Genomic DNA, 11,319 nt, shown 5'->3' on the forward strand with positions numbered 1-11,319 from the left:
CATAATAAAATCCCCATCTGTCTGGGCCCTCCCTGTCTCCCCTGCCTACTTTGTTTTCCTCCAGAACTTTCCAACATACTCTATTTATTATTTGCTTATTTTATTGTCTGCCTCCTAAGCTCCACCAGGGCAAAGCTTTTTGCCTGTCTTGTTCACTTAGAAGTGTCTAGCACAGTTACCTGGCCCACAGTAGGTGTTCAACAAATATCTGTTGACCTGAGTTGCATGCAGGTCAACCACGCCTTCCTGCCCATTGCGATTGCACCGAACACCATGGAGTCCTTTATCGTGGAGGAAAAGCTCCAGGTTTTTAAGGACGAGCACAGGTCAACTTTCCAGGCTTCGTGCTTGGCAGAAAAAGGAAAAATGTGGGTTTTGAAAAATGATTCCCTAGAGTGAGGCTTAGGCACCCTACCACCTTCCTAAAGTACCCCAGTTAACTTAGGGGTGAAGCCAAGGAGAGGAACAAATGGATCAATCACTTTGGCCCTCAGGTCAGAATGCTGGCTGCCACTCCTTAAATGAACTGGGATGAAACCCCTTCCGGGCTTGGCTTTGTGGATAACATAAGGATCATAGGGTTAGGGTGGGGTGGAAAGAGGGTCAATAAGATCATGTGAGCAAAACCCAAAGCCCTTAGCGCAGTGCCTGGCACATAGTAGGTGCACAATATATGATTATTTTTGCTGCCAAGCAGCCATTTCCCATTCTCCTGGGGGACTTGCTGAAGATTGTGGAGCAGGGGTTTCTGATTGAGACACCTCTCCCTGAGCCAAGGGGCAGGCTCGTGTCCCAGGTCAGAACAATCAGGCGCTCCCTCCTTAGGATGAAAACCTTAAACGAATGGCATTCTCTTTACCAGAGCAGCAGTGCCCTAACCACACTGTCCTCGCCGGGCAAAGCTTCCCAAGAGATCCCCTTTCTGGCCTTCCAGAGCTGCCTTGATTTCATCCCATTTTCCAGTTCTCCAGGCTCCCATGGGCTCTGGGATCACACATTATCTTTCCAGTTTATTTCCTTTTGCCTAAGGAAGCCAAAGTCAGCTTCTGTGGCTTGCGATCAGAGACCCCTGACACTGACCAATGGGAAAAAGGGGGCTCTGGATCCACTACTGCAGGGAGAGGCACTCTAAGCTGTCCCCTAGTCCTTCTGAAGGAAGGCCTGAATACTGGGGGACCCTAAAAGGCATTGCAAATCCTTAACGTCACCATCAAAGTCATACAGGATCTTGGCCCTGCACCTCTCGGGCCAACATCCCACCACTGTCCCGGTTGTTCACACCACTCCAGCCCCACAGGCATCTCTGCCATTTGTCACTGTTTAACTGGACACACTCCCTCCTCAGGGCCTTTGCATTTGCCTTCCCTTGACTCAACTGCTCTTCCTCCAGAAATCCCCATGGCCTACTCCTTTTCCTCTGTGCTCAAATGTCACCTGCTCAGTGCGGCCTCCCTCAACCGCCCTACTTCAGAATATGATCCCCCAGGGGTCTGGGCCCTCCCTATCTCTTTGCCTACTTAATTTTTCTCCAGAACTTTCCAGCATGGTCTGTCCTTTGCTTATGTATTTTGTTGTCTGCCTCTTAAACTCCATGAGGGTAGAGCTCTTTGTCTGTCTTGCTCACTTAGAAATCTCTAGCACAGTCACTCGGCGCAGAGTAGGTGCTCAATAAATATTGACCTGACTTGCATTCTGGGTGGATACAGTTAGGGACTTGGGATGACCAGGGGCTCTCGATGGAACAAGCCTTTTCCCACAGAGCCCACTGCCTGCTCAGCCCCGGAGATCTTGACTGACAAGTGCCTCCTGTTGGGGCCAGACTCCTGAGAAAACCCCACTCTTCCAGCGAACTGCATGTCCAGGAGGGCGCCACTTAAGTCCCAGCCTCTCCTGGATGGAGAACCAGTGTATCTTGGAAGACTCTTTTTTTTTTTGGAGATGGAGTTTCACTCTTGTTGCCCAGGCTGGAGTGCTGTGGCGCAATCTTGGCTCACTGCCACCTCCACCTCCAGGGTTCAAGCAATTCTCGTGCCTCAGCCTCCTGAGTAGCTGGGATTACAGGAGCATGCCACCACGCCTGGCTAATTTTTGTATTTGTATTTTTTATTTTTTGAGACGGAGTCTCACTCTGTCGCTCAGGCTGGAGTGCAATGGCGCTATGTTGGATCACTGTAACCTCTGCTTCCCAGGTTCAAGTGATTCTCCTGCCTTAGCCTCCCTAGTAGCTGGTTTTACAGGCACCACGCCATCACGTACGGCTAATTTTTGTATTTTTGCAGAAACAGGGTTCCACCTTGTTGGCCAGGTTGGTCTCCAACTCCTGACTTCAGGTGATCCGCCCACCTCGGCCTCCCAAAGTACTGGGATTACAGGCATGAGCCACATGCCCAGCCTAATTTTTGTATTTTTGGTAGACATGAGGGTTCACTATGTTGGCCAGGCTGGCCTCGAACTCCTGACCTCAAGTAATCCGCCCGCCTCGGCCTCCCAAAGTGAAAGACTCTCAATAATAATAATAATAATAATAATAATAATAATAATAATAACAGTAACCATGGCAAGCATTTATGCTCGCTGGCCTTTCCCCTTGGGTCTGTATTAAGGGCTTCACATCCAGTACCTCACTTAAGTCTCAGATCGTTCTGAGACCCATGATACCCATTTTATACCACATTATACCCATTTTAAAGATGAGAAAACTGAGGCTTGGAGAATGTCCGTAGTAGTCCCACCATTTCCTGCGACTTCCTGGAGCCTGGCCCACAGAGGAGGGTTCAGGAAGGACGCTTTCCTTCCTCGCCCCAAGGAACAGGGAGGGACATGAGCGCTGGCGTTGAGGGTGGGGGAGCCTGAGAGGCTTGGACGCTGGGTGCACGGGAGCGAGCGTGCGTGCTTGGCGCGAAGGCTGCTGGCGCAGGCGACCCGACCGCCCAGCCGCGCAGTGGCTTTCCGGAGGGGTGGGGCGGCCGCCTCGGGTCCTGACGTCGAGCTCCCTCCGGCAGTCACTCAGCGCTCGTCCCCGCCCCGCCGCGGCTGCAGCATCAGCGCGGCCGGAGGAGCCACCGCCGCCACCACCGCCGCCACCGCCGCCACCGCCACCGCCACCGCCACCGCCTCCCGGGACTCGGAACCCAGCGCTCGGAGCCATGGCCTCGGTCCCCGCGGGTAAGGGGCTGCGGGACACGGGGGCTGCGGGACACGGGGGCGGCGGGAGGGCAGCGCCCGGCCCCCGCACCCACCCTTGGCTGACCCGCGGCTCTCGCGTCTTGTCCCACAGAGGCGGAGACCCGACAGAGGCTTCTACGCACCGTCAAGAAGGAGGTGGGTGCCGGGGTGGGGGCGCTGGGCAGGATTCCCCAAGGCAGAGGGCAGCACAGCCAAACGGGAAAAGAGCCTCCGTGGAAGGGTGGCCTCTGGCGGTGGGGGGCGGCCAGACCAGGTGTGGGACTAACCTGGGTAGGCATCGACCTCCCGCAGGGCAGGAGGGGCAGCGAGGGAGTTTGGGGGTCGGCATAGGCATGGGGAGGCTTTGGCCCATTTGAGGCTTTGTGCGGGGGCGGATGCAGCGTGAGGCCCCTCCAGGTGTGGGGCCCACCTGGATGTGTCCCAGTAGAACCTCCTGTTGTGGAGGAGCAAGTAGGTGGGTGCGGTTCAGGAAGGGGATCTTCCAAGAGAGACAAGCTGCTGGGGGGACCCCCACAGGGGGTGCTGGGGGAGGGGCCCTGATGGGGCTGCCGAAGGTGAGGCACCCTTCGGGAAAAGGTGGAGGGAAAATAAAGCCTCCCTTCCCAGCCCCCAAATTCTCAGTCCTTGGAGCCACCTCCAGGAGCCAGGGGACTCCTTCCCTGAGAGTCCCGGGTCAGTGAGCTGCTCACCTGTCAGTAGGGGTCCCTTCACCCCCCACTCCACACAGAGGGTGAGAATCAGAGAGGTTCTGCCATTTCTCTGCCCCTCCACTCTCCCTGGGGTCAGCGCGGGGGTCCAGTCTAATCTTTAGGGCTCATGACCAAAGACCTCCCAGAACCCCGTAGACAGGGAGAATTTGTAGTCCTTGGGGCCTGGGGTAGCATTTCCATGCGTGGACTGTGTGCTCTGGTGTGTACGCCTGCGTGGGTGAGGACCTGTGGCTATGAGTATGTGCATATGAGAATGTCTGTGTGTCTGTCTGGAGATACTTAAGTGTATCTCTTTGCATTGTGTGTACACATATCTATGTGTGTCTGTGTATCTGTTTTTGTGAGAGTGGGTCTATGTGTGTGTATTGTGTGGTGCATGAGTCTGTGTGAATGAGTGATGCTGTGACTGTGCGTGTGTATCTTGAGTGGGTGCGTGGCATGTGATGCATGAGTCTGTGTGAATAACTAGGGTTGTGACGCCGTGTGTGTGCGTGTGTCTGTGTGTTGCCCTCCCCATTCTTCAGCCTCAGACCCCATTGCTGCTGTGTCTTTGTCACTTTTTAACCTTATGAGCACTTAGCCCAAGGCCTTGCATGGCAGCAGACCTTGTGGGCTGGCCTGGTTTCTGGGCCTGGCTTTCAGTGCGTGTGTGTGTGTGCGCGCGCGCGTGTGCATGTGTATGTGTGTTGGGGGTGTCGGCTGAGGTGGCAGCATCAAGCATCACTGATGACCCCTCCTTCCCTGCACAGTGGCAGACAGCCACCAAGGGCAGCCTGGAGGCTTGGACCTGTTGCTGCCCCTCCCTCCTCGGGGAGCATGAGTATGTGTCTGTGTGTGTGTGTGTGTGTGTGTCTGTGTGTGGCATGTCCTATTTTGTTTAAAGAATGAGCTCCAGGGCTGGTTGGCACATTCTAGCATTTTCGAATGAGACATGCAAAATACATTGGATTCCTCAGAAAGGTCCAGAAGTTTTCAGCTCAGCCTTTGTATAGACTCCTGTGGGTACTCCAAGGGAGGTCTGTCTAGAACCTCTTTTTTTTTTTCCTGAGACGGCATCTCGCTCTGTGGCCCAGGATGGAGTGCAGTGGTGCAGTCTCCGCTTACTGCAAACTCTGCCTCCCGGGTTCACGCCATTCTTCTACCTCAGCCTCCCGAGTAGCTGGGACTATAGGCGCCCACCACCATGCCTGGCTAATTTTACTTTTTTTTTTTTTTTTTAGTGGAGACTGGGTTTCACTGTGTTAGCCAGGATGGTCTCGATCTCCTGACCTCGTGATCTGCCCGCCTTGGCCTCCCAAAGTGCTGGGATTACAGGTGTGAGCCACCGTGTCTGGCTTAGAACCTCTTTTCAACAGAACTCAGACCAACAACATTCTTGTGACTATTTCAGGGGAGGGGCATGTACCTTACAAAGCACCTGCTGTCTTTTTGTTCATTGTTTAACCAGACTTACATGTAATATGTGCCCCCAAGATGTTTTTGCCTGAAGTAGCTTTGTTTTTAAGGCAATATTTGGTTGAATTGGGGAGGGGGCTGCAGGCAGAAAAGAACACCAGTAAGACATCTGGGGAAGGCTCTGGCTGAGGCCCAGGTCCAAGCTCAGCTACCATCTTCCCCAGTTTACTGCATAGGTCCCTTCTCCTCTCTAGGACTCAGTTTCTCCATCTGCAGAAGGATGCATTAGTACCAGTGTCCTTTAAGGTCTGATCCGTGTCAGTCTAGTTTGGGTCTTGGGCTCAGAGACGGGGAATAACTTGCCCAAGCGCACCCAGCCAAGATGGGACTGAGTTGGGACTTACCCCCAGGTCTTTTTGATATCAGAGCCACACTCTGACCCTCCCATCCCACAAACATGCTCATCCAAATCTACACGGTACCACACCTGGACAGAATGTGTGGGTAGTACAGTTTCTACAGTACGGATGAGAACACTGTGGCCCAGAGACAATAAATGGCATTTCAAGGACACAAAACCAGTGTGGGGGAACAGGTTCCGGTCTTCTGTCTCTGAGTTCCTATTTAGCATAGGTACCCTAAGAACATGGCAACAACTCGGTTCCCCCCAAAGCATGTCTCTCCTGTCCTTTCCTTCCTTTGCTTACCTCTTTGTGGGGGCATCTCTCTCAGTGTCAGAGAACCAGTCTCCAGTGGAATAGAAGGGAAAGCTCTTTGCCTAGAAATCTGAGAGTCAAGTCAGGTCCTCCTCCCCACTCTCTGGGTTCAGAGGAGCCACATCTCTGCCTGTCACAGCCTCATCCAGAGACTGCATTGTGTGTACACATATCTACATGTGTCTTGTGTGTATATCTGTCTTCTGTGTGTATATCTGTTTTTCCAGCCTTCTTTCTAGAAGGGGTACCTTAATAATTGACATCTCTGGGCAGCTCTGCAAGGTTTGCCAGAGCCACTGCAGCCACCAAGGGGCCGACAGAGGCTGGGAGTTGGAAATTGTTCAGTGCAGACCTGGAGAACCAGTAGGACCCAGCACCCATTAGGCAGGTCAAGAAGGAACTTCGGGCTCAACTAGAGCTGGATTCCAATTCCAGATGCGTTTATTTACTAAGGGCTGTGTGTCAGACCCTGGGCTAGGTTCTGTGGATATAGCAAGGACAGGCCCCCTGTAGATAGGCCCTGTCCCTGTCCTCCTGGGGCTGACCTTGCTTGCAGTGGAGGAAACACACTCCCACAGATACTTTATCACAATTACAAAGATAATTACAGGCTCTGCACAGAGATGTGAAGGAGACGCACCCAGGGCTGCAAGAATCCAAAACGGACAACTGACCATGTGCAGGGGCCCAGGATGTGATGTTTCAGAAGACAGGTGTAAGATGAGTAGGACTTTCAGTTGAAGATGGGGAGGGGGTTGAGAGACACTAAGAAAAACCATTCCTGGCAGAGGGTTTTGTACATGCAGAAGCTTTGTGGCTGCAGGGAACACTGAATCTGAAGGAACCGAAGTGACCAGAGCAGACAGAAAGGAGAAAGGTGCAGATGCAGAGAAGGCAGAACAGGGTCTTATCGCAAAAGCAAGGGGAAAGGAATGGGGAGGACATGGAGAACAGGGAAAGAAGGTGATGGAGCTGAAATTGATGGCCTGCTCACTGGACGATCTTGGACAAGATCTGTCTTTACCTTTATCAGTGTGTGGGTTTCCGTTTATTCATAATGGGGATGAAAATGATTCAGCTGGCAGGATAAACCCTGCAAGAACACCCATCACGTTAGCCTGAGCTGCTCCAGGGTAAGCATCCTTTTTTTTTTTCCCTCTGTCCTCAGTGCCACCAAGAGAAAGCTGGAAACAAGGTGGCCTCAGCTGCAAACAGGGTGGCCTCTGCATGATTTCCTCCAGTTAAATCTCACCAGCTCTATCTTGGCTCCTTCCTGACTTCCTTTACCCTCCCTGCCAACCCTTAATTTTGTTTTGGTTCCCGAAGTGAGCAGGGACTGGCTTCCCGTTGCCATGACAACTGCCATTAAAGGAGCCAGCCATGTGAAGCCAGTTGATAATGGAAGCAAAGTGACTAACTGCCTTGTTTTCCTGCATCTGGGCTGGGGCTAGAAAGCCTCTTAATTGGAGGGGAGAATGCAGGGGCTGGTGGCAGGCAGATGAGACCCCAGGAAGGAGACAGGGAGATGAGGCAGGTCTTGGAGGGGAAGCTACATTTAGCTCTGCAGACTGGAGCTGGTGGAAGGGCTGTAATTATGGAGCCCTCATCACAGCTGCTGAACAGAGCCTGTTTGGAGAACTGAGTCTTCCAGCCTCTGGGTTAGGGGCGATGAGATGGGAGAGGAAGGCAGGACTTGCTAAGAAGGTTGGAGGAAAGCGAGAGAAGCAATTGATGTTACCATGGGAACTCCGCAGTTTTACTGGGACCCAGTGGTTCTTAATGAAGGGGAGCAGTTTTCTCTCCGTCCCTAGGTTGGGTTCCTAGATAAATACCAGGTCGTCCAGTTAAATCTGACTTTCAGATAAACAGTGAGTAAGTTTTCAGTATGAGTGTGTATTGCTAAATCTGGCAACCCTACTCCAGGGGACATTTGGCAATGTCTGGAAACATTTTTGGTTGTCACAGTTGGGGGTGCTACCGGCATCTAGTGGGAAGAGGCCAGGGAGGCTACTCACATTCCTGCAGTACACAAGACACCCCCTCAGCCCACCACCACTAGCAGCACAAAGAAGTGGCCAGCCCAGAATGACAACGCTGTTAGGGCAAGAAAACTTGCTCCCTGCTGACCCTACCCATCCTGCACCCACCACGCCCTTCCCTTCTCTAGGCCGGTCTGATATGAATGTCCTATTCTTGAACAACTCATTCTCACTGCTTTTAGATTGTCTTGGATACATACTTGGAGTCCAAAGCCAGGGCAGGGGTGGGCAGGAGCAATGAACGAAGTCTTGGCTCCCTAGCCATGTCATTTTGGGAAAACGTCCTCAGAATGCCTCCGTTTCTCGCCTGTAAAATGGACTTAGGCCATAGGAGAGAGAACGCACACTATGTAATAACACTAGTAATTCCTGGCCGGGCACGGTGGCCCATGCCTGCAATCCCAGCACTTTGAGAGGCCAAGATGGGATGATCTCTTTGGGCTTGGAATTTGGGACCAGCCTGGGAAACACAGCAAGATCCCCATCTCTACAGAAAATAAAATAAAAATAGCCGAGCATTGTAGTGCATGCCTGTAGTTGCAGCTATTTGAGAAGCTGAGGCAGGAGGATCCCTTGAGCCCAGGAAGTTGAGGCTGCAGTGAGCTGTGATCACATCACTGCACTCCAGCCAAGGCAACAGCAAGACCCTGTCTCAAAAAAAAAAAAAAAAAAAAAAAAAAAAAAAGAAAAAAGAAAAAGAAATTATGACTGGGTGTGGTGGCTCATGCCTGTAACAGCACTTTGGGAGGCCAAGCCAAGTGGATCACTTGAGATCAGGAGTTTAAAACCAGCCTGGCCAACATGGTGAAACCTCATCTCTACTAAAAATACAAAAATTAGCCAGGTGTGCTAGCATGTGCCTGTAATCCCAGCTACTCGGGATGCTGAGGCAGGAGAATCGCTTGAACTCAGGAGGTGGAGTGCGATTGCAGGGAGCTGAGATGGTGTAAATGCACTCCAGCCTGGGCGACAGAGCGAGACTCTGTCTCAAAAAAAAAAAAAAAAAATACGCATTCCTAATTTCCTAGCTGTTTGCTGGGGGCTTCCGGCTTTCTCTGTGCTGGGCACTGTGCTGTGAACTTTCTGAGCATTATCCCCTTCACTCCTCATAAAGGAGAGAATCATCATCTCTTTCCATGATCGATGAACTGGAGGCAGAGGGGTGTTATGCAGCTCGCTTTGAGGTCCCACAGTCAGTCTGTGGGGAAGTCAGGGTTCAAACCTCATATTGCCAAGATCTGGAGAGGTGGCCTCATGACCTTGGCTTACAGTGAGCAGTGGTGGAGAGCTATGAGCTTCAGAAAAGTCCCTGAAAACACAGCTTGGCTTCAGGCAAATGCTGGGGAAGGAAATGGGACAGGAAAGGTCCATTAGTTCCAGCTTGTGCAGGGCTGTACCTGCCAGGCTGTGACATTTGAACTTCCCACAATGGATAATGGGGGGCTATAGAAGATTTATGAGCAAGGGAGGGTTTTGGTTAGGATTGTACTTCAGGAAGTTTCATCTAATGGCAGGGACCAGGATAGACAGTTTCTGCCAGCTCTTAGAAGAAAACTTTCTCCCTCCCTCTGTTATTTTCTTTCTCCCCTACTTCCTTCCCTCCCTCCCTGCCTCTCTCCCTCCCTGCCTCCCTCCTTCCCTGCCTCCATCCTTCCTTCCTTCTTTCTTCCTTAAACAAATATTAGTCGAGCATCCACTATGTGCCAGGCCCTGTTCCAGAAGCTGCAGACTGAGAAGTGAGTAAAGCAAAGTCGTTGCTCATATGCTCTCATTCAGTGTACGGTATAGTGGCAGAAGGGCATATAGAGAAAACGATAAATATATATTAAAGGTAACAAGGGTTCCAAGGAAAATAACAGCTGGAGAGGGATGGGAAAAGCTTGCCAGAGGAGGTGGTCAGGGATGGCCTCACTGATGGGATGGCGTTTGAGCGAGACCTGAAGGAAGGAAGGGGAGCAGTGTCGACATCTGCAGGAAATGTGTGCCTGGCAGAGGGAACAGCTTATGCAGAGGCTGTGAGTTGGGAACAGACCAGCTGGGAGGCCAGTGAGGCTTGGAGTGAAGAAAACAAGAGTAGAGATGAGGTTTGAGAGAGCGGGAGGCTGATTGTTCAAGACCTTGTCCGTCGAAGGCTTTGGCTTTGACTCTGGGTGAGATAGGAGCCATGGGAGTATTTTGAGCAGGAAAGGAACAGGCAAGTTTTGGGGACAAGTCGAGAGAAAGCAAAGACACCAGATCATCAGATAAGACAGGAAATGTCTGCCTTTGCTGAGCTTTCCATTCTTGGGCTGGAATCACAGCCCCCCACCCACTACTCGCCCCACTGTGCCAAGGAGAGACTCCAAAAATGCGTGTGCTTGAATGAATGCAGGAATGCCAGGTGGGCTATTTTGGGGCTCTCTGATGCTGGCAGGATTGACTCACATCAGCTTGCGTATGTCGTGTTTGCTGGCTTAAGAGGGCAGAAGCGCTCTTCATGAATAATGCAGCCATATCCACCTGAAGCGTTATGATGCTTTCTCAGGTCTGGCAACCTGGCTTCTGGGAGCTTTTGCTAGTGAGGAGCATCTGCGGCAGCTTAGGCACCCTGGTTCGACGTGGCGAGGCTGGCAGGAGGGCCCCTGGCTTGCTTGGCTGTGTCTCTTGTACCATATGGCTGGGTCTCCCCTAGCCACCTCGTGAGGTGCTCCAGGACCTGGTGGTAGCATTTGTTGCTGGCTGGCCGGCAGGAAAGGGCATTTTGGTCACCCTTAAGGGCCCCCAGTTGCTGTCTGCAGAGCCCAGGATGGGAAGTGAGGAGACCTGTCCTTGTTCCAGTTCTGACCCCAACAATGGGTGTGGCTTCTCACAGGTCCCTTCTCAAGATCTCATTTTCCTGCTTTCTAAGTGGACGAGGTTGGACAGCTCCAGGATTCCAAGAACCTCAACTCATCTAATTTGGCCAGCGTCACTCTCTGAGAGCCAAATCTTTGTTTCTTCCATTCTGAATTTGCCAAGTATTTATTTAAGACTAATTAAAACTAAGTAGCTGATAAGACTTTTGGAGTGCCTTCGGTTCACTCAAGGAAAACCAGGGCTTAACTAACACCATTCTAATGGGATAAAGATTTAAAAAACAACCAACCAACCACCACCACCAACAACAACAAAAAAAACCACACACACAAAGCTAGCATATACTGAGCATTTTATATCAATGACTTCATTTAATTATTGACCCCCCATGAAATAGATAATGCCCCTCTTTGATGGATGAGGAACTCGAGGCACAGA

General features: G+C 51.7%; 1 protein-coding gene across 1 annotated transcript; it reads left to right on the forward strand.

Annotated features, from left to right (window-relative positions):
- The first annotated feature begins 273 nt into the window (after positions 1-273).
- LOC115892742 (protein diaphanous homolog 2-like) lies at positions 274-11,074 on the forward strand. The gene is made up of 4 exons (XM_030914511.1): positions 274-368; positions 2,918-3,165; positions 3,278-3,321; positions 10,898-11,074. Exons 1-4 carry the CDS (start codon positions 274-276, stop codon positions 11,072-11,074), a joined length of 564 nt encoding a protein of 187 aa, XP_030770371.1.
- The last annotated feature ends 245 nt before the right edge of the window (positions 11,075-11,319 follow it).

Source organism: Rhinopithecus roxellana, chromosome 13 (genome assembly GCF_007565055.1).
Source record: "Rhinopithecus roxellana isolate Shanxi Qingling chromosome 13, ASM756505v1, whole genome shotgun sequence".
NCBI classification, from domain to species: domain Eukaryota; kingdom Metazoa; phylum Chordata; class Mammalia; order Primates; family Cercopithecidae; genus Rhinopithecus; species Rhinopithecus roxellana.